This window comes from Anopheles merus, chromosome 2R (genome assembly GCF_017562075.2).
Source record: "Anopheles merus strain MAF chromosome 2R, AmerM5.1, whole genome shotgun sequence".
NCBI lineage: Eukaryota > Metazoa > Arthropoda > Insecta > Diptera > Culicidae > Anopheles > Anopheles merus.
Genome location: NC_054082.1, coordinates 5,241,953 through 5,263,199, shown reverse-complemented (window position 1 = coordinate 5,263,199; position 21,247 = coordinate 5,241,953). Strand labels below are relative to the sequence as shown.

At 52.6% G+C, this 21,247-nt stretch overlaps 5 protein-coding genes and 1 long non-coding RNA gene across 12 annotated transcripts; 3 read left to right on the top strand and 3 right to left on the bottom strand.

Annotated features, from left to right (window-relative positions):
- Nucleotides 1-467: 467 nt before the first annotated feature.
- Nucleotides 468-2,201, bottom strand: LOC121589109 (dromyosuppressin). 4 transcript variants are annotated; one of them, XM_041907756.1, is made up of 3 exons: nucleotides 1,717-2,201; nucleotides 1,257-1,474; nucleotides 468-1,105 (listed from the first exon to the last, which is right to left on the bottom strand). In XM_041907756.1, the coding sequence occupies exons 1-3, from the start codon at nucleotides 1,722-1,724 to the stop codon at nucleotides 1,008-1,010; spliced, it is 324 nt and encodes a 107-aa protein (XP_041763690.1). In that variant the 5' UTR covers nucleotides 1,725-2,201; the 3' UTR covers nucleotides 468-1,007. The 4 variants fall into 4 exon arrangements, with proteins under 4 accessions (XP_041763690.1, XP_041763692.1, XP_041763693.1 ...); XM_041907758.1 differs by having other exon boundaries at nucleotides 468-1,090; XM_041907759.1 differs by having other exon boundaries at nucleotides 468-1,090; nucleotides 1,263-1,474; nucleotides 1,717-2,199.
- Nucleotides 2,202-3,294: 1,093 nt separating this feature from the next.
- On the top strand, nucleotides 3,295-8,390 carry LOC121589105 (acyl-CoA synthetase short-chain family member 3, mitochondrial). 2 transcript variants are annotated; one of them, XM_041907752.1, is made up of 8 exons: nucleotides 3,297-3,914; nucleotides 5,018-5,162; nucleotides 5,288-5,432; nucleotides 5,493-5,798; nucleotides 5,877-6,265; nucleotides 7,349-7,645; nucleotides 7,719-8,064; nucleotides 8,161-8,390. In XM_041907752.1, exons 1-8 carry the CDS (start codon nucleotides 3,685-3,687, stop codon nucleotides 8,325-8,327), a joined length of 2,025 nt encoding a protein of 674 aa, XP_041763686.1. In that variant the 5' UTR covers nucleotides 3,297-3,684; the 3' UTR covers nucleotides 8,328-8,390. The 2 variants fall into 2 exon arrangements, with proteins under 2 accessions (XP_041763685.1, XP_041763686.1); XM_041907751.1 differs by having other exon boundaries at nucleotides 3,295-3,914; nucleotides 7,719-8,390.
- LOC121589103 (homeotic protein female sterile) lies at nucleotides 8,242-14,240 on the bottom strand. Of its 3 annotated transcripts, none has more exons than XM_041907749.1 (4): nucleotides 14,176-14,240; nucleotides 12,838-13,005; nucleotides 12,680-12,745; nucleotides 8,242-12,591 (listed from the first exon to the last, which is right to left on the bottom strand). In XM_041907749.1, the coding sequence occupies exons 2-4, from the start codon at nucleotides 12,986-12,988 to the stop codon at nucleotides 8,960-8,962; spliced, it is 3,849 nt and encodes a 1,282-aa protein (XP_041763683.1). In that variant the 5' UTR covers nucleotides 12,989-13,005; nucleotides 14,176-14,240; the 3' UTR covers nucleotides 8,242-8,959. The 3 variants fall into 3 exon arrangements, with proteins under 3 accessions (XP_041763683.1, XP_041763681.1, XP_041763682.1); XM_041907747.1 differs by lacking the exon at nucleotides 14,176-14,240 and adding an exon at nucleotides 13,876-14,004; XM_041907748.1 differs by lacking the exon at nucleotides 14,176-14,240 and adding an exon at nucleotides 13,224-13,834.
- Nucleotides 14,241-14,451: 211 nt separating this feature from the next.
- Nucleotides 14,452-17,949, top strand: LOC121588870 (3-phosphoinositide-dependent protein kinase 1). The gene is made up of 4 exons (XM_041907304.1): nucleotides 14,452-14,949; nucleotides 15,404-15,551; nucleotides 15,644-17,175; nucleotides 17,254-17,949. Exons 1-4 carry the CDS (start codon nucleotides 14,881-14,883, stop codon nucleotides 17,404-17,406), a joined length of 1,902 nt encoding a protein of 633 aa, XP_041763238.1. The 5' UTR covers nucleotides 14,452-14,880; the 3' UTR covers nucleotides 17,407-17,949.
- Nucleotides 17,950-18,084: 135 nt separating this feature from the next.
- Nucleotides 18,085-21,156, top strand: LOC121588869 (insulin-like growth factor-binding protein complex acid labile subunit). The gene is made up of 4 exons (XM_041907303.1): nucleotides 18,085-18,399; nucleotides 18,744-18,887; nucleotides 18,949-19,117; nucleotides 19,190-21,156. Exons 1-4 carry the CDS (start codon nucleotides 18,337-18,339, stop codon nucleotides 20,983-20,985), a joined length of 2,172 nt encoding a protein of 723 aa, XP_041763237.1. The 5' UTR covers nucleotides 18,085-18,336; the 3' UTR covers nucleotides 20,986-21,156.
- LOC121588871 lies at nucleotides 18,744-19,243 on the bottom strand. The gene is made up of 2 exons (XR_006004234.1): nucleotides 19,165-19,243; nucleotides 18,744-19,093 (listed from the first exon to the last, which is right to left on the bottom strand). It is a non-coding gene; the product is annotated as an uncharacterized LOC121588871 (long non-coding RNA).
- Nucleotides 21,157-21,247: the final 91 nt, after the last annotated feature.

Here is a 21,247-nt window from a genome sequence, read left to right as displayed (position 1 = left end):
TCGATTTGAATTGCCCGTTCGGTCGACAAAGGCGGAAGAGGGATTTGAAATGTCTACACCACGTGGATGAATTGTTAACGGAAAGTCTCTGCCACGTGATTCAAACGATGGTTTTATCTATCGTTTCGAATGTAAATATGAGACGATTATATAAAAGGGTTGAAACCTCACAAAAATTCCATAACTTTGCAATTGCAACATTGACGGACACCAAACCCAACCGAATAGATGAGTCATTCCCAACTGAATAGTTGAATAGATTAACTAAATAGTAATTAAAAAAGTATTGTATTAAATACTTTTCCAGATATGTATGTAGTCTAAGCGCAAACTGATTCACGATTTCATGACGTTCATTTCCCCTCCTAACCCTAGTATATACCCAGATATCTGCATACGACCGACAGTACGAAGACCCACGAGTGATTTCAAGACGAAAAAGAAGAAGCATAAAAAAAACCATCTCGTTTTACATTGTTTCATAAAATATTTCAAATTTATTTGCCGTTCATGGTACAACGATACAATAAGTACGCTTTTGCGCTTGTAAGTGTATATGTGTGTGTATAGGATTCTATGCGACTAGCTTGCTTTACACCCTGATCTGCTGTTGCGACTAGCTGCCCCAGTACACCGCCACATATACACGCATCGGACTGCTTGATAGATGTGTTTAATACTGCTCTTATATTACATGATGACCGCACCACTGTCTGGGAAATGGAGAGTTCAGTTCGAAGTGTTGTGCAAAACGACTAATACCGAAACCGTAAAACATAAACATCCTCTTCTTTGCCATTGCATGCTTGTAAGATTTCCATGAATTCTCAATAGTCTTATTCAAAGTGTGTATCTGTGTCTTTTTTTCTAGTGATCATACAATTCACACATGATCGCTTGCGTATGTTGCGTGTGCCATAGTCCAAAGATGGGAGACGTTAAAATCGAAGCCCCCGGGGGCGGGGAGGAAGGTCAAAGGACACACCGCGCCTCACCGGCTCACGAGTTTAGCGCCTTCTGCCGAACCTCAGGAACACGTGATCCACATCCGTCCGCTTGCCCGTCTGTCCCGGTACCAGCATGTCGTCATCTAGGTAAAGAAAAGCTAAAATTTATACCGATTATTACATTTTCTCCCCTTCGAGGGGTGCTCGGGGTGCAGGTGAAGCAGTGTGTGTGTGTGTGTGTGTGTGTGTGTGTGTGTGTGTGTGTGTGTGTGTGTGTGTGTGTGCGAGGTGTTTGGTCCATTGATCTACCATTACCAGCTGCCTCCTTTCGTATGTACGCGTTCAGTGCTTCGGCGAATTGGTTCGAGTTTTCCAGCGCCGCGCACACCTTCCGGAACTTGGGCGGCAGCTCGTCGATCAGTCTGTTCTCGCAGAGCGGTGGCATGGCAGAGCCGGCCACCAGGCTGCACACTATCACCAGCAACAGCACCACACACGTGACGGCTTTTAGGGAAGCGATCTGTTGGCTGGAAGTGTACGTACAGAGGATTAAGCGACTGTTCATGTCCAACCGAGGTACACCAGATGGTGCTTTTTTGGGGAGGAGGCAATCGAGAACATCGACCAGTGACAGAGTAAATCAATTAGGCAGTGCATCCGCTTCGTCAACTGATAACAGCACTATTTGCGTAGCAGTACAACAAAAAGCCGTTAGCTCGCTATTGACAAATCCACTCTCCGCCCACTTCCATATTCCCAGATACATTACCTAGCCATGTTTAAAGTTCACAAAACTAGATCTGCACACAAACACTGCACACTAAGAACGTTCTGCCCGACCAACGTGCAAAAGGATCACACAGCAATTCGACACTACAGCAAAGATCCACTACAGCAAGACAAGCACCCAAGACAAGAGCCTGTGATCCTGCGATGCGTGGTGTGTATGTTTGTTGTGTGGTGGGCAACCAAACGGTGAACAACAAACTCTCCCGACACTGGACCACGGGTCAGGATTTTATAGCAATCCCAAAAACCCGCCACACGTCGGTCCATTTCGGTGCTGCGACGGCGCACTGGAACCAGCAGTACACGACCCGTTGCCTTCGTCATCACCAGTTGACTCCATCTGTTCGCTGTTTGTCTTTTGTCATGTACGCCCGTACGTGTCGGCATGATACTCCCCAAGGGTGGATGGAGGTTGCCTCACCGCCGCCTACTTTATCCCATCCACGCCGGCACACTGCATGGCATGGGAAACGGGTTGGATGGCAGGATAACGTGTAATGAAAAAATGTCAAATAGCTCCTGACAACCGGACGACTTGGATCGTCGCCCCGCCTCCTTCGCTTGGTTGATTTCATTTTGAAGTGGAATGCGTTGGAACGGTTGTGCGAGTGAATTGTGATTAATTTTTCATCAAATTCATCAAATCGTGGATGATTTGCTCTGGCGAGGCGCGTGCAATTTCGCTCTTCCCCCACTTGCTTCTCATGATTGTGTGACATTTTCAAGGGTTTTGCAGCAAATTAAATTTTGCACCAGATGTGAGACACACCACCCCCACCGGAACACGCTGTACCCTGCGCGAACAGCTGCGCGTACCCGTGTACGGCCGATGTGTATGTTTACCTTTAAAATCGAGCAGCACCGCGATCAAGCACCAATTAATACAGAGTTCATTGTATTGGCCGTTGAGGGAATTTGAGTTAGAACCTTTCCGTTTTCGGCATCGGCCCCCCAAAAAAACAAAAAGGTTCAATGGATTCGCATTCGACCTAAACCCGCGCACCCCGTCAGCAGTCACGTGGTGCGCGGATTACACACGTTCTATCACAACCCATCATCCATCCATCGCCTGCCAGCCAGCCAGCGCACCCGTTTTCAATTCCGGGGACACGACAAAGCGAAACACATTTAAATGCATTACATTTACCTCGCGCTGTACACCTCCACCACCAACAACAACGACGAGGACGATCGACAACTTTTACCCGTACTCGATCAAAGACCGAAAAGTCCGAACCCAATGGGAAACGGTAACGGAAATGGGCAAGGGGACACACAACACACACAGTTTCTTTCGCTTCGCTCGCCCTGACCGCTGCTGGTGGTGGTTTCCTTTCCTGTACCGCCCAATCGCTGACCTTTCGCCGGACCTTCGCGATCGTCAGTTCAATTGCATGCAGAGTTGGAGCTGTTTAGTGCTGGTGCTTGGTTTAAACACCATTGACACCGGTGTGGGGTGGTGTGATGGGGGTGATAAAATGAGGGAAAACGGTTGGCAAAAGGTTAGAGTATACATTAGCACCGATCGCCTGTACCCCGATCGCCCCGATCGTGCCTCTAGAACGGCTTGGTTCCGCAAGGGTTGGGTTCGCTAGTGACTATTGCCAGTGGGCATACCGTGCCCGGACGACCAACCTGCTGGAGAGGCCTGTCTGTCCGTCTTTCTGTCTGTCTGTCTGTCTGTCTGTCAGTCCGCGTTGCCACTCCGTGCGAATCGACCGATCGGTCCTTACATCAGTACGCCGTGTGCCGTCGATCAAGCCGAACTGTTGCGCTTGCAAGGATCCCGAATTCCAGGAAGTGGGTGTGTGTGACTTGCGTGTGTGATTTTTTAAAGGGTGCAATCGAGCAGGAAGTGTGCAATCCTCAGTGAGTTAATCATCTCTGGACATTTGGATCCTTTGGAAGTTGTAGTAGTGGTTGGTGGATAGTAGTAGTAGTAGTAGCGATGGATCAACCCGTCTCGTCGAATAGTGGTAGTGGTAGTGGAAGTGTCCCGCAAGTGCCCATATGCTCCGCCAGCCAGTCGGAGATGCTGAGCCCACTGTACATGGAGGCGTACTGCCAGTCGCTCGAGCAGCCGGAATCGTTCTGGGGCGATCTGGCGGAACAGCTCATCGATTGGGATCAACCGTGGGAGAAAGTGCTGGACAATAGCAACAGCCCATTCACGAAGTGGTAAATATGAGAACTACACTAAGTAGTGGTGGTGAAAGTGAGTGAGATTATAGAAGTTTTCGAGATGGAATATGAGGACTCTTCCATCAAGATTTGGAGTACTACGCAGTGACTAATAACGAATACTCTGAGTCCCTTTTTTTAAATCGAATCTCTATGCGACTTTGCCAACCTTTTCTGGCATAATCAGAACCGTTCTGTTCTGTTCAGCTTTCAGGCTGACGGCAGCTGTTAAGCAGCGCTGACGTCCTCCTAATGCAGCTCTTTGCGACGACATGATTCAGTGTGAGCTCATGATTCATCTCAACATTACTCTCACGAATTCTGACCTCGCAGTACTCATCGGAAGCTCAATCAGAAGACATGCTTATTGTGTACACTTTCCGTTACAAGTTTAGAGAAATACCTAAAGCCCAATTCGGGCACACCAGCAGCACCATTGTTGACCTACACGTTGTCTCGTTATGCACACGTTTAATGTATATTTAATAGAAATCATAAATCATACCGCATTAGTCGCATGACGCCAACCCCCGAACGCCGTACCAGTCGCAAGTCCGTTGGGAAGCATCGATAATAAACTTTTTCCGCAAGACGCAATCAATATCCATCATCAGCATTCAGCGTCTCCGGGAACACACGACACACACATGGCCACACACATGGCCACCCACTCGCAATGCGGTTTTTTGCATATGTGCTGGGGGAGGAAGCATGGTTTTTTTGTGGTTCACTTTGCTTGTTTGTGTACGCACATTATCTCTATGTAACAAAATGAACCAAGGGGCAGGTGGGAGGGTGATGGGTGACCAGGCGGATGGGGCGGAGGGTTTATCACTCTATATGAAAATGAGGACAATGGTCGACCAGTTCCGAGCAGTTCCGATGGAGGAAGGAACAAAGGATTACAAGTAGAACAAGGAGCAGCAGCGCATCAGCATCAGCAGCATATTTATGTTTCGTCTTAGCGTCTTGTGTAAAGCTCCGTCATCGGTCAAGGGGATGCGCAATTAGGAGCGCCTTAGCAATAAACAAAAAAACGCCTGCCTAGACTGCCGTGTCGCTGATGTGCGCTTCCTTTTGCGTATGCTTCCTCTTTTAAGGTACGTTGGAGGAAAGCTCAACGCTTGCTACAACGCAATCGACCGCCATGTGCTCGCCGACAAGGGCAGCAAGGTGGCGCTCATTCATGATAGTCCCACCACCAACACGGTGCGCCATGTGACGTACAACGAGCTGTATGATAAGGTAGGGGATAACGGAAGCAGACGGCTTTCAACTCATTTCCTTACTTACTGGTTTATTCTACTCACACACACACACACGTGTTACATACATATTTACATTTCGGGGGTTTCTTTTTTTTTGACAAGGTGTCCCGATTAGCGGGAGGATTGCGGCGGCTGGGCGTCCAGAAGGGAGACCGGGTCGTCATCTATATGCCACTGATACCGGAAGCCATCATCGCGATGCTGGCCACCGCACGGCTCGGTGCCGTTCATTCCGTCGTGTTTGGAGGTTAGTCAAAGCCGAATGGCAACTGCGCAACATATCCTTTTCACGCCTTAATCATTGCAGGATTTGCGGCGAGCGAGCTGTGCACGCGAATAGAGCATGCCGAGCCGAAGGTGATCATTGCCGCGAACTGTGGCGTCGAGCCGCACAAGATCATCTACTATCTGGACATCCTGCACGAGGCGGTCGCAATGTCGCGCTGGAAGCCGGCCAAGAACATCATCTACCGACGGGCGAACATCCTGATGTCGGATCTGGACGAGACGTGGGACATTGCCTGGGAGAATGCGCTCGACACTGTGCCGGTCGACTGTGTGCCGGTCGAGGCGAACGATCCACTCTACATTCTCTACACTTCCGGGACGACAGGTATGGGGTATGGTGGAGTGGAGGGGTCCTTGTCGAATGTTGAATCTATTGTTTCCCGCTTTCGCCCGCTCCTCGCAGACAAACCGAAGGGCATACAGCGACCGATCGGTGGCCATCTGGTCACGCTGATGTACACGATGAACACGATCTACGGCCTCCAGCAGGACGATGTGTGGTGGAACGCGTCCGACCTGGGCTGGGTCGTCGGCCACTCGTACATCTGCTACGGGCCGCTGCTGTACGGTGCGACCAGCGTCATGTACGAGGGCAAACCGGACCGAACGCCCGATCCGGGCCAGTACTTTCGCATCATCGATCAGCACAAGGTGTCGGCCGTGTTTTCCGTACCGACCGCCTTTCGCGTCATCCGGCGCGTCGATCCGGACGTCACGTATGGGCGGAAGTACAGCTTGAAGTCGCTGCGCGCCATCTTCATCGCCGGGGAGCACTGTGATCTGGAAACGATGGTGAGTCTTGTATGAGCGATTGGATTGTTCAAGATGAAGCGTTATCATTGCAACTGCTGGTTGATTTTGTTCCCTTTGAGCCATTCTACATTCTACGATCGAATTAATCGTTCGCGGAAGTCGACACAATTACTGCAACCTTTGTTTAGATTTCTACGTGTGTAGCTGTTGCATCCCACACCGCATTCGCACACACTCGCACACGTGTCGCCCTCCAACTGCCGCGTGGATTGCGCACCGCGCATTGCGCGTGTATGCGTATTTACGGGCGTTATTTTTAGCGCGCGACACCGAAACTAGCCCCAATAGCCCCGAGCTTACCCAGCTTACACCCCTCTCAACCCCCTGAATGTGCTGAATAAGCTACGCCTACGTATTTTAAACGGAAATAGAGCATTAGGTGTGGGTTAGGCAGTTGAGCAGCAACAATAACAACGAAAAAAAAAAGCAAAATTCTACTGGATCCGTCGATCGATCGATCGTTTGTTACTACTACCCCGCGGAAGGCCAAAGCTCACCCCCAAAAAAGCCCATTCACACACACGCACACTCACACAGCACCAAAGTATTGTAGGTATTAGCGACTTTATTATCACAAGCAATTGTTTATTAGTTTATTAGTTACGTTAACAAAACGGGGTTTATAAATTGAGATCTAAAGAAAAATATTATGCTTACTTTCCTGCCTTTCTCTCTCTCTCTCTCTTTCTCTCTGCGTGATGAGCATTTGCATTATTTTTAGTGGGGGGTAAATTGGTATAAGCGCTTGGTCTGTGAGACATCCACATCCACACACACACACACACACATACCCTAACTAACTAAAAGCTGTGGCCTACCGATGTATACAATTCGGACAGATCCCTGCTGTTGCTGCTAGGAGCTAGTTGCCCCCCCTTTTTTGCCTTATAATTCCTTCTTACAGCTAGTGTTAGGCTTATAGCAAAGTTTAGATACATTAGATGTAACCACCAAGAGCAGCCAAAGCCAAGACAAACCTTCGTCCACGTCCGTTCGTTTGTTCTGCTCTTTCTCTCTCTCTCTTTCTCTCTCCTTCTAAGCGTGTATATCCCTTCGTTCCAGAAATGGATGCGCAAGACGTTCAAGGTGCCCGTGCTGAACCAGTGGTGGCAAACGGAGACCGGATCGGCCATCACGGCGACCTGCGTCGGCTTTGCGCAGAACCTACAGACGCCCCCGTTCACGACGGGCCTGCCGTACTGCGGGTACGACATCTACGTGCTGGACAAGAACGGCCACGAAGCGAAACCGAACGAGCTGGGACGCATCGTGGTGAAGCTGCCGCTGCCACCGGGCAACATGGCCACGCTGTACCGCAGTGACGAGCTGTTCCGCAAAACGTACTTCCAACGGTTTCCGGTACGATCTCTCTCTTTCTCGCTCTCTCTCAGTGTTATAATCAGTCATTTTTTCGGATTTCCGGCGCTTTCAGGGCTACTACGACACGATGGACGCCGGGTATAAGGACGAGAATGGGTACATCTACGTGACGGCACGGGACGACGACGTGATCAATGTTGCTGGCCACCGTATCTCCACGTCGAGCCTGGAGGATGCGATCCTGCGGCATCCGGACGTGGCCGACGCGGCCGTGTTCGGTGTGCCCGAACCGACCAAGGGCCAGATACCGCTCTGCCTGTACGTGACCAAGGCGAACGTGTCCAAGCCGGCCGCCAAGATGTCGGTCGAGCTGATCAACATCATACGGGAGGTGATCGGACCGATCGCAGCCTTCAAACTAGCCGCCCAAGTACAAAGCTTACCACGCACCCGATCCGGTAAGAAAACGGGAACCACCACCACCACCAGTTGCCAGTTCGGTTCGGTTCTAACGTCCGCTCCTCTTTTCCTGCTCCTTCCACAAAAAAAAACAGGCAAAACGTTACGCAAAGCGATGGCTGACCTGGCGGCCAACAAGCACATCACCATACCGGCCACGGTCGAGGACGCGACGGTGTTTGTCGACGTTAAGCGCGCGCTGCGCGAGCTCGGCTACGCGATGGCCGCGCCCGATCCGGAGCTGCGACAAACCGTAAGATGAAGGATGACGGCGCAATGATTTTTTGTTCGGTATTTCGGCACGCCACCACCACCACCACCACCACCAGCCGCCTCCTAGCGTGCGTTGTTGCGCATTGCGCTTTCGCGACGTTTCGGCGTTCTTCATGCGTCGCCGGCTGCTTTGATTTCTTGCGTAGTGTCTCTCTCTTTCTCTCTCTCTTGGCCCCCTTCGTTCGCATTTCGTAACTTCCGTAGTTGTTAGCGTTATATTACTTGTGCTGCACACTCACACACGCACAGCCACACATCCCCTTAATAAAAACTAGCAAACATGGTAAAAGGCTTAGGAAGAAAAACCCAACCTCTCCAACGGAAACAAAACCGCATCGTGTGTACAAGGAGAGCGACACGGGCTCGAAAACCGAAAAGTGGGGGGATTTTGCTTTCCTTTCCGAGGTTGTTTCGCTGCAGGGGGTGGGGGAGGGGGGTTCGTACTTCTACTTCTCCTCTTCTTCAACCTTCACGCGTGTCCTTTGCCGCGTCCTAGTTTGCGACGTCCACACGGTGGATGATTTAATACTGGCGCGGATCATCATCATCCGGCAACGCATCCCGGGGCAGTGGGTGTTTCCGTGTTTTCGTCGTGGTGGTGGTTTTTCTGTTGTTGGTTTTTTAGTACTCCAGATGCTTTATTTCGAAATCGTGCCCGTTACAATCGTCGGAGAAGTAATCTAGAATGCTCGGATCCGGTAGAAAGCTGTACATCGGCTTGTCCTGCGCGCAGTCCAGCATCATCCGGTGGCAGTTGTTCGCGTTCAGCACACTGTCCGCCGCATCGTTCGTGAGCAGGCTTTCGAAATCCATCGCATTGTCCTGGAAGGAATCGATCGTGTCGCCGATCAGTGTGCTGTTGCTGCCGTCGCTGCTGGCGGCCGCCGACGGTGGTGTCAGCTGTTCCAAAAGACTTGGATGGTGGTGGTGTTGTTGATGATGATGATGAGGATGATGATGCTGCTGCTGCTGCTGCTGCTGCTGTTGCTGTTGTTGATGTTGGTGCTGCTGTTGCTGCTGGTGTAGATTTAGATGGTGTTTGTTTGTGGCTTGTTTCGACGAGAGTGACATTCCCAGCCCTAGTCGGAAGCAGTTGCTGGGGCTGCTGCTGGTGCTGCTGCTACTGCTGCTCGCGCTAGTGCTTGCGACGGGTTGCGTGTCCTGCTGCACGCCAAACCCTAACGACACGGTCTGGTTAGCGTCGTACCTGCTATTATTGTTCCTGTCACTATGATGTAGATGACTCGTGTGATGATGCTGCTGCTGCTGATTATTATTGTGTTGAAGATGATGGTGCTGCGGTTGCTGATGGTGCAAACTCCCAAACGGTAGCTGCTTGGTGCCGGTAACCGTTGCTATGTTCGCCTGCTGCTCATTTTGATCCATCAGATCCATATGCAACATTATGCGCAAGCTATTCCCGCTCACTAGATCGTTGTTGTTCAGGAAGCCGTGCGATGGAGCGTGCTCGTGCAACACGTGCTGCTGCTGTGACCCCGTTGGTTGGTTGGTCGCAAAGCTGTTGGTCGCCAGCAGCTTGCCATTCGGATCGTCGCCACCGTTACAGAACATCGCATCGATCGCATCGTGCATGGTTGCCGCCGCGGGTTGAGCATGAGTCGCCGTCCTGCTGGCTCCTGCTGGGTCGGGATCGTGATTCGTTATCATCGGGAACGGCCCATCACTGTCGAGCGAGTGCATGTGAAAGTCGACCAGATCGATGTCCTCGAAATCGTTCAGCATGATCGTATCCTGCTGCATCGACGCATCGCCCGTGTCCCCGTTGACCGCCTCAAAGTTGACCGATTTCATGCTGAGCGACAAATCGTGCATATCCCCAACGGCGGCTCGCACACCGCCGGCAACGTTACCATTACCACCAGCACCAGCACCAGCACTGCCCAGACCAATCCCGACGACCGACGACATACCACCACCAGCGCCCCCGTTACGCAGCTCATCGGTCGGTTCCGTTTTCATCGTCAGCCCCGATATGGTCGGCTGCACCTGTCCGAGCACTTTGTCCAGCGTGGGACGGTGCGTTGGGCTGCGCTCGATTGGCGCCAGCGTGCTGGTCAGCTCGGGAGGCAACATTTCGTGCATATCGTGCCCGTAGTCCACCGTGGTAGAGTCGGCCGGTGTGAGCCCCTCCAGGAAGAAGCTGCCCTCCAGTGCCGCACCGACAGTGCTGTCCGGCACCGACACACGGTCCGGCGTTTGATTGGCGCTCACGGTACCACCGGCCGAGGCGTCACCGTCTGCGGTACAGGGTGCGTCGCACGAGTCGCCGCCTCCGCCGGTTGTGATGGAGTAAGGCGATCCTACACCGAGCACCGTGGCAAGTTGTGGTTGCTGTGTTGACGATGACGATGATGATGGTGGCGGTGGCGGAGGCGGTGGAATAGTGACTGCTGCATTGATCACCATCGGCTGGTCGGAAGCGGCGAACGGATTGTTGCACAGCGACCGGAACTGTTCCAGCTCTTCCTGGCTCTTCTTCAGCTGCAGCTGCAGCTCGGCAATGCGCTTCTGCTGCTCCGCCAGCAAACTGTCCTCTATCTCTGCCTCTGCCGTACAACCGGCCGTGACGCCTCCGACCGTGCTCGGCACGCCGCCGGCACACGGTTCGATCGACTTTATGTACGGTTTCAGTCGCTCGATCAGGTTCGACTTTGTGCCGGACACGGCCAGATTGTACTGCTTGCAGTACTTTTTCAGCTGTGACACTTTCAGCCTGTTCAGCGTATCCAGCGCAATGTCCATTGCAGCGAACGTTGTGGGCAGTGTTGAGCTGGACCCCATGCCAACGCTGCTGCCGCTACCATTACCACCTCCCCCGGAGGTACTGTTCTTGCTTCGTCCAGAACCTGACCCCGATCCGGCGCCACCGCCGACCCCACTGCTACTACCCCCCGGTCCGAGGGGAGAATCGATCGGTGTTTGATCGCTACCGGCCAGCTCCTCCGCATCTGTGTTGGTGGTGGTGGTGGTAGGCGCCTCCCTAGAGCTGGAGGGCGATGAAACGCCGGCCGGCTTCTTGCACATCTCTTCCAGATACTCCAACAAGTACTGCTGCTGCATGATCAACTGATAGTTGTTATCGGAACCTCCGCCGCCGCCGCCACCGCCGTGTCCGGCAGACGACGAGGAGGAGGACGATCCTCTGTGCGCATTCGGCGGCCCCTTGTACTCGTGGAATTTGATCGGCTTCGCCTTGGTGATACTCTTCGTTTTGCTCTTCTTCTTCGCCAGCTTCTCTTTGCCACCGTTGCTGCCGCTGCTCCCGGCGATCCCGCTGCCATTGCTGCTGCTGCTGATTAGTTTGAGGTCCGAGGGTATCGGTGTCATGGTAAGTGTCGGTCGAACTGTGGCTAGATCGCCGCTCATATTGTTGTTGGCACTTGGCGTTGGCAGTATGGGTCGAAGCGTGCTGGTGGTGGTGCTCGGGGTGTTGCTGCTGCTGGTGGTGATGGTACTGCTGCTACTGCTGCTGGTCGTAGCAGCAACAGCACCACCACCACCCTGCTCCATGGGAATTTCCGCAATCGTCGCAATATTGCCACTGCTCGTTACCGCGGCGATGGTCGCAACGGCCGTCGTCGCCGCCACCACCGTCGGAGTAGCAATCGCGGCCAGCACCGTCCCATCGTTCACCACGATCGGGATGGTGGGCTTTAGGGTGAAAAATTCCGGCTGTGCGGTCAGCAGCGTTTGTGGCTGGGGCTGGAGGCCTGTGGCTGCTGTTGGTGCCGCCGCCGGGAAAGGCTGTAGCTGTATCTGGTGCTGCAGAATGGTGGTGGCCGGCACGCCCGGCTGGTTTACCACCGCCACGGTCACACTGTGCAGCGATTCACCCTCGGAGCTGAGCGAGTCCTCGCCCTCGCCCACCGTCGTCGGCGTCGCGACCGACGCGTTCGACTCGTCCAGCGTGGATGCATAGTCTACCAGCCCCTCCTTGACCATGCGCTCGATCGGTTCCTCCACGTGCAGGATGTTCTTGCCGATCAGATCGAGCGGACCGGGGCGGTGCGATATCTTCGAGTTGAGATGATCGACCAGGAGGGCTTTCTCCAGCATGCGCCGCTTTTCCGCCAGGCTCGGGTCCACGTGGCTGTCGCACTGCTCGAGAATGTGCCGCTGCTCGAGCTCCAGCCGGTCGGGGCGCTTTTTTATCTTCGCCTTCAGCAGGTCGCCTGTTTTGGCCCGTTCCAGCTGCCGACGCTGTTCATAGATTGCCGGTGACGTTTTCAGTGCTGCAAGGGAAGGGGGAAAAAGCGAACAAATCAAGTGTAAGATGCAGGTGACCATTCGGACCCGAAGATTAGTGCTTTGCAAACTCACATGGCATTATTCCTTGCTGTACCAGCTGATCGTAGGGACGCCGCATCGACAGCTTCACTATGAGTGCTGTTTTGAGGGGGGAAAAAGACACATAAATAAATGTAATTAGATATAATAAGAAAAAAAAAGCAAAAAGACTCGCCGACTTCCGAACTTACATTGTTTGTTCTTGTCCATGGCGCTTTGCAGTGGACTGCTATCGATGACTGCCTTCGGGGGGGAAACTCTCGAGTAGGATGTGCCTGGTTGTGCACCTTCGTCTAATACTACGGTATGTTGCTGTAACCGATTTGTCATGTTCGGGTCCATGTCCACCACGACCTCGTCTGCAAGCAAACATCAAAAAAGGAGACAAAAAGAAAACACAAAAACCGGCATGAACCACATGGCACTAACAGCAGCAGCAGCAGCAGCAAGAGTTTGCAATTCCGCAAACGGCACACGCATCGCTCCACCGCAGACAGTAGAACGGCTTGCGTGATGGAGCCCACTTTTACGCATCAACCATCACCGGCTTGCGCGAAGAAGAGAGGAAGATGCATACCCATTTGGCTCGGTCTCGGTGCACTTATCACAGCTTCGGTATACTTCTGTCCATCTTCGTTAAAAATGCCATCTTTCCGTGCACCCTGGTATTCTATCAATATTTCGCACCACCAGCAAAAAAACAAAAAACCAAAAATCGCTTCACGACCAGCTCTTTATCACGTTCAGTGTCTTAAGGCGAGCCACCACACGGCACACACCGCGCAGCCCGTCGCAGCCCGTCGCTCGCGTACAATCGCCGTGGATCGGGCAGCGCGCAGCAGACAGCGGAGGAGCATTAGTCATATGTTTTTTTATAAGCCATTTTCCCGTACGTTCCCGTGCTAGAGCGTGCGGACGATAGTTTCAACCGATGCTACCACGTCTAAATGCTCCACCCAGCACAGTTTAACACCAATTGCGTACGTTTTTGCTCACGAAACGGGTCACACAACGCGCTGCACCGTATTTACACCGTGTACGCATAATTTGCTATTAAGATTCTTTTTTTTATCCCTTCGTTCTTCCCCTCCCTTCTTCGCACCGCTGCAGCATCAGCAGCAGTAGTGGGAGCAGCACACACACTGGCAGCACAGATACACCATTGCCCGAGCCATCGCCCTTGGCGCTGGTGGCCCTGCCCGCGCTCGGTTCGCGCAAACCACACTTACCCGGCAGAAATAAACGTTCCTTGTCCATTTGGGCCACTTTTCGGGGTGAATTTTCTTAGCGGGGAGCAAATAAATTATATTTTAATAATACCGTAATTCAATGGATAACAAGTAAACACCAATTTTTTTCATATCTACTGCGGCTACATGCGCGGGTTGACAGATTGGCGTGCGAGAGCGATCGTGGGGGAGGGCGAAGTTTTTATCTCATTGTTCGTACAGTTTTCGCCGCCGGTGCCATGTTCGTTCAATGAAAGATCAAATCTTTATCATTTTACTTGCAGCAGTGCCTTGTTTTACCTTAATTTGTCCCATGCCGGTGACGGAAACGGTCGCTCAAAATACATACGCTCGCTGTGGACGGGTCGTTCGAGCGTGTGTCGAGTAGACAACCCACGACTGTATACGTTTTCAAGTTTTTCAAATCTGTCAAACGTCAACAGAAGACCAATTGTTGCGGCGCGTCTACACGTTACTTACAAAAGATTATAACTTTTTTTTATCATTATGATAATTGGATTACCAAAAACATTGTTCGTTTTTCTGTTTTTTTTTCATCTGCTTCAGTTACAAAATCATTTATTTCAGAGGATTCTTATCCTTTGTTATCGTTTCAACTGTAGCAGCCATCTTGTTTCGGTTGTCTCATTCAGCATATCCAAAGTAAACGGAGCGTTTTTATTTTACCTTCAATCATCAAAATTGTCGTCTCGTTTTCAACAATTACTAAATCTATGCTGCAGCCAAACTGCAGACTCTGCAATCACACCAATAATCGCGCCGTCATCGCCGCGCCTTTCGGTTGATCCGTGCCGTTTGGCTGAACCGGACTTTGCAACATTGGGGCATTGTTTTCCAAGAAAAAGTTTGTGTATTTAGTGCTAAATTGTTCTCAGCCTCGTGCCGGTTTTGCGCTATTGTCCCGTTTCGCTTCCCGTCTGAAAGTGCAGCCTGCTCGGATGTGAATCATCGGCGGCCCAAACTTCACCCAAAGCAATCGCTAGTATGCCCCACTGTTCGAAACCTGCATCCGTGGATATGCAATCAACCACCACCAGCTCCACCTCCAACACGGTAATAAACTAGATACTTGTATTTATTTTAGCCAATTTTGCAAAATACCCTCAACCTCTCTCACCGACACACACACTCGATGCGTGCCAATTCCAAATGCATGCAGGGCCAACAAAAAAAAAGAAATGGTTCCAAGTGCAAAATAACTCAAGCGCGCGATGATGCGCCCACCGCTGCTGACTCAGTGCAGTGCAGAAATGATCTAACGCGAATGTGTGTCATTTAGGGGTACGGCCACGGGCAAGGGGGAAAATTTCACAGCCTAGACAGCTAGGTGCTTTTCCTTCCGAGCGAGAGATATGGTTTGCAAAAAGTTGGCCCTGAGTTGATATGTGTTTTAAAAATAATATATTCCCCCGCTGTCGGTTTCGTCGCCTAATCGTATGTGTCTGTCTCAATGGTTTGCTTTCTTCCCAATCCCGCCCCGATCGGATCGGAAACCATACACACACAGGTAGTAATGGATAGCAATCGCAGCACCAAGCCAAGCAGCGGCCATCGGCTGAATCCAAACGATTTCTATTTCGGCAAAATGCTCGGCGAAGGAAGCTTCAGCTGTGTTTACCTGGCCAAAGAAGTTAGAACATCCAAAAAATACGCAAGTAAGTTTCACCGCACTACCCCCTGCCCCCTCCCCTGTACCGATTTCACTCGTTCGCGTCCATCTCTATTGTGGTGCTTTTCTTTGTTGCAGTAAAAGTGTGCGAAAAGCGGCTCATACTGCGGGAAAAGAAGCAAGAGTACGTGAAGCGCGAGCGGGAAGTGCTGAACCGGCTCACCGGGCGGCCCGGTTTCCTTGGGCTGTACTGCACGTTCCAGGATCGCAGCAAGCTCTACTTCGTCATGACATACGCCTGCAACGGTACGCTGCTGACGCTGCTGTCCCGGCCCTCCTTCACGCTGGACTGTGCGCGGTTCTATGCGGCCGAAATACTGCTCGCCCTCGAAACCATGCACGACATGGCCATCCTGCACCGGGACATCAAGCCGGAAAACATTCTGCTGGACGAGCGCATGCACGTGCTGATCGCTGACTTCGGCTCCTCCAAGCTCGACTACAAGGAGGAGGACGAGGACGAGGAGGAGCAGGCGGACAGTGGGTGCGAGGAGAAGAAGGACGCACCGTCCTCGCCCACCATGTCGACGGCACGCAAGCACGCCCAGCGGGTGCTCGGGGCCGAGTACGACGACGACGATACGGACGATAATGGGGAGGACGCGCCGCCAGCAACACGCCCGCCCAACAAGCGGCGCAGCTTCGTCGGCACCGCCCAGTACGTTTCGCCCGAAATCCTTACCGGTACACCTTCCTCGCCCGCCTCCGATCTCTGGTCGTACGGCTGCACGCTCTACCAGATGGTGTGCGGCGTGTCGCCGTTCCGGGCCGCGTCCGAGTATCTGATCTTCAAGATGATCCTCCGCTGCCAGGTGTCGTACGCGGACAGCTTCGACCACACGGCAAAGGATCTGGTGACGCGCCTGCTGCATCTGGAGCAGTCGAAGCGGCTCGGTGCGCGGGACAGCCCGCGCTACCGCACGATACGCCAGCACGCGTTCTTCGAGGGGATTGATTTCGAGCATCTGCGCCAACAGCCGGCCCCGATGCCGTCCACCAACACGGAAACAGTATTAAACAATGAGACGGTCCACTTCCCCGAGGGCATGCAGCCCGGGCTGGACGACAGGCAGATAACGCGCCTGTTCGACTTTAAGCTGGCCGAGGTGAAGGAGAACGATGACGCGCGCGACGACGAGGAGGACGACGAGGATGAGGAGGTGGTGGGACGCAGCGGAGGCGTGGAAGGCGAGCGCAAAAAGGGTGATAAGACTCGTGGCAGCGGTGGGGGAGGAGGAGGAGAAAGTGGAGGCGAAAGTGTGGACAAAGACGAAGCCGACAGTAACCGGGCCGGGACGGGGCGCGTGTTTAGCTTAACGCGTTCCGGGCTGTCGTCGCTCAAGTTTTTCAAAACAGTCGAGGAAGCGTTCAAGAACGATCCGGGCCCGGTAAGCCTGTGGCAGCCGTTTGCAGACGGCGACGAGATCCTAAAATACGGCATCATCTACAAACGCAAAGGACTGTTTGCCCGGCGTCGCATGCTACTGCTGACGAAGCGACCCCGGCTAATCTACATCGATCCGGTAACCATGGTGAAGAAGGGCGAGATTCCCTGGACCTCCTCGCTGTCGGTTGAGGCGAAGAACTTCAAAACGTTCTACGTAAACACGGTAAGAGCTAGATACGGGAGCGCAATCTTGGGTGCTGGAGAAACTAATTGCCTCTCTTCTGCCCTTTCTCTCCTACAGCCAAACCGAATTTACTATCTGGAAGATCCGGAAGGATTTGCACTGAAGTGGTGTGATACCATTACCGACGTTCATCGAAAGGCTTTCCTAAATAGTGAGAATAATGATACCACCACCACGACCACATCCAACAGTCTCGTTCAAAAGGAATAAGAGATGTGTGTATGTGTATGTGGGTACGTCGTGATGATTGTTCGTGTGTATGGTGTGCATGTGTGTGTGTGTGTGTATGTGTGTGTGTGTGTGTGTGTTTGTGCGTGTGCGTGTGCGTGTGTACAAAAAAGAGCAATCTTATCGTTCAGCGCTTTCAGCTGCTGCTGCGATCATGTAAATCATGCATGTTTAGGATAGGAGTGAAATGAAGAATTGAAGGCAGAAGGGTGGTAACTGAAAGGACTGTTAGGAAACAAGGCTAGACAAGTAACGGCATATAATAAATAAGCAGCAGGGCACGTTTAGAATCACTTAAAACAGATGGATTTGTTTGGATTATTCCGCTTATTATCCCGCATTGCCTCCCGAACAAACACGCACCATTAAAGGGCCGGAAAAATGCGCCAAATCGCTAACCACAGCGTGCCTCTCACAGCGTTGCAGCATCAGCTGATATGAAGGGTAGGCTGGGGCAACAAGCAAACGCTCTCTTGGGTTTGGAGATGCCCGCATCGAAACGGGAAGAGAAAAAATAGATTGAGAAAATAAAACAACAACCACACAACCTCCCACCACAAGCGTTTCCAACCCTTTTCTTTTCGTTTACTGGTACTGTAAGTACTGAGAGTTGTAAGGATAGGGGCGTTCTCGTTGCGTACATTTATCGCATTGCTCGGCCTGCTGTGCCTGTTCCCCTAGCTACGATAGTGCCCTGAGTGTGTATGTCTTAAGAACATTGCGGCGATAAGCGATTTCCGCCAGACGGGCAGTGGTCGACAGCGCGGCACCGAAACAGAGCCACATGGTTGGTCGTTCCACGCTTCCCAGTTCCGAGTTCACTGTTCAGTTCAGTACTGCGTGTGACTGGGCAGGATACGTCGCACTCTTACGCTATTTATCCCGTGTATCCGTTAAAGGACGGACAAAACAATGTTAACAAAACCCATTTCCCGGTCTAAAACGGCCGTCGTTGCAGTGGTGGTGCTTTTTTCTGTGAGTATTTTCGTGTATCCGGAATGGATTGTGGAAGTTGTGGAGCAATTTGCCTGCAGACAGTGGAACCGTTCAAGTTTGAAAAGCAATGAAAAAATTTCGTGAAGTTTCTGGAGGAATGTAGCATCATGCTGGTGGTGTCCTTAGACACGTTAGCTAATTCCTATCGTTTACCCTTCCCGGAAGTGGCCAAAAGAATGCGTTCAGCAATTCTACACTACACAGTGCACTAAAAGCAACCCATAACGGGGAATAGAGGACACCTTATCTAGTTCTTGTGCTTCGTACAATTCTGTTTCATTACATTTATCGTATATTACTTCCGTTCTGTTCCGCTATTCAAGCTGCTCCACATAACAGAGGCACGCGATCGATCATTCGCTTTGCTCGACTGTCCTCCCGAGTGTTTGTGCGACCGACCACTTCAACCGGAAGTGTGGACTGAAGCCAACCGGACGTCCAAAGCATCGTCCACAACACAGGATGATGTGAGTAGAGATAGTCACATCGCAAAAGAGGTTGTACTATATATATCTTCATTTCCTTAAGTTCGAAGGTAATACGGAATTACTGGGCGATGATGAAGATTCTACTGGCTCGTTCCATGCCCTGTGTATGGTCGGCCAAGGCGCAGGGTTTGAGAAGATCGAAGATCTTCTATCGCTCGATACAACGGTGCTGAAAATAATTTACACTTCCCAGACGGAACAATATCAGCGTAGGTTTGGCCGGAAATGCGCGGAAACACGTGACAAGCTTACTTACCTTGCCTATCTTGTCCTCCTTCTAGTGAATGCTTCCAATCTGGTCCGCTTCCACCATCTAAGGGAGCTTCATGTGCAGTCACTGCAAGCGCAACTGTTACGATTTTCGCTCGATGCGGAACTGCCCGTGGCCCGACTACATCTGGAATCGCTCGAGCTGGTGCGCACCGAACCACCGACCGTACTGGACCGTACGCAACCTTCACTCACCGGGTTGGGCTTACAGTCTTCCCCCGACGCCACCGCTTACCAGATCGTGGCTACTGACGAGGAGGAAGAGATTGTGGTCGGTGGGGCTGACGGGGCCGATTCACTCACCGAAACGTTCGAGCTAGAGATTGTGCCGTACGAGGTGTACAAGCGCGAGCTGGCCAGCACCAGCAACGTGTCGTTTTACGGCTGGTCCAACCTAACCGCACTGTCCATCCACGACTGTCAGCTGGAGTCGCTGCATCCCGACTTTCTGTACGGGCTCGACCGGCTCCAGCGTCTGTCGCTGCAGCACAACAACCTCAAGATACTGCCACCGTTTGCGTTCTACGGCGCACCGAACATGCGGCTCCTTTCGCTCGCCAACAACCGGCTGCTCGAGGTCAGCTACTACTCGCTGGCCGGCCTGCTCGAGCTGCAGGTGCTCGATCTGTCCGCCAACAACATCTCCAAGGTGTCGGAGCTTACCTTCCCCCCGTTCCCGAAGCTGGCCAAGCTCGATCTGCGCCAGAACCCGATCGAGTACGTGTTCGACAGCTCGTTCGCGATCGCCAACATGACCCGGTCGCTGTTCCTCGGCAGCGACCAGGTCGGGCTGCAGATTGGCACACCGAAACCGTTCCAGGGGCTGGCCGCGATGGAGCTGCTCGAGATACGCAATCTGCAGCTGCCCGCCCTCAACCAGTACCTCTTCCGGGGGCTCCGTTCGCTGCGCACGCTGCGCCTGCTGCAGGGCAACATTTCGTTCGTCGAGTACGACAGCTTTGCGGAGATGAAGAACCTAACCGAACTGTACGCGTCGGGCTGTGCCATTGCAACGCTTTCGATGGATGCGTTCTTCGGCGTGAAGCGGCTGCGAATAGTCGATCTCTCGCACAATCTGCTCACCGAGCTGCCGGTCGGACTGTTCGACGAGCTGCTGCAGCTGGTCGAGCTGTACCTGCACGGCAATCGGCTGACCCAGCTACCGACCGATTTCTTCCGCCGGCTCGCACCGGGCGTTCAGATCGTGCGCCTCATCGACAACCCGTGGCAGTGCAGCTGCACGATGGTACAGTGGCGACAGGCGGCCACCAACCGGCTCAAGATATCGTCCTCCTCCGACAACCCGCTCGCTGCGTACGTGTACAGCAACAAGCTGACGCCGCGCTGCAGCGACCCGGCCCAGGGCATCCAGAATCGCAGCGTCTACTATGTGATTCGCAAAAATCTCCACTGCCAGATCGATAGCAACCAGGCGCACAAGATTGCGCAGCGTATCAGTGAGCTGAATCGCAGGAAGCAGCAGGCGCTGTTGCAGAAGCGTTACCACCACCACCACCGGGGAGGAGCAGTACCAGCACCAGCGCCATCCGTTCGTGTGGCCCTCGCGCACAATAACGGCGTACGACCCAGTGCGGCTGTGAACGGCATCATGCCGGGGGGTGTAAGCATCGTGCAAGTCTACCAGAAACCGCACCAATCACTGCTCTACCAACAGAAACGCCAGCGACTGCAACAGAAGCTGCAGAAAAGTCAGTCCCGGTACGCGACGTCAGCGGCGGCGGCGGCGCCTGCGGCAAATGTACCCACGCCACAGCAACACATCACTAGCAACGACATTGAATACTAGATGGTTCCCTCCGCTTGAAGTGCAACGATCGAGCGAAAACGGGCCCATCATACTTAGCAGTGTAAGCACCAGCAACAGAGGCGCATTCGTGTGTGCGCAGGCAATACAATTACGTACGTTTTAAGCTAACACAACCTGTAAGAACTGAAATGTCGAAATACAACCACACTTCCCAAAAAAAAAAAAACTCTGGAACGCGTGCGCTCTTCATGTCGTCAGCACGTGCACACCCAGACACACGCTGCTTTTTGTTTAAGGTATC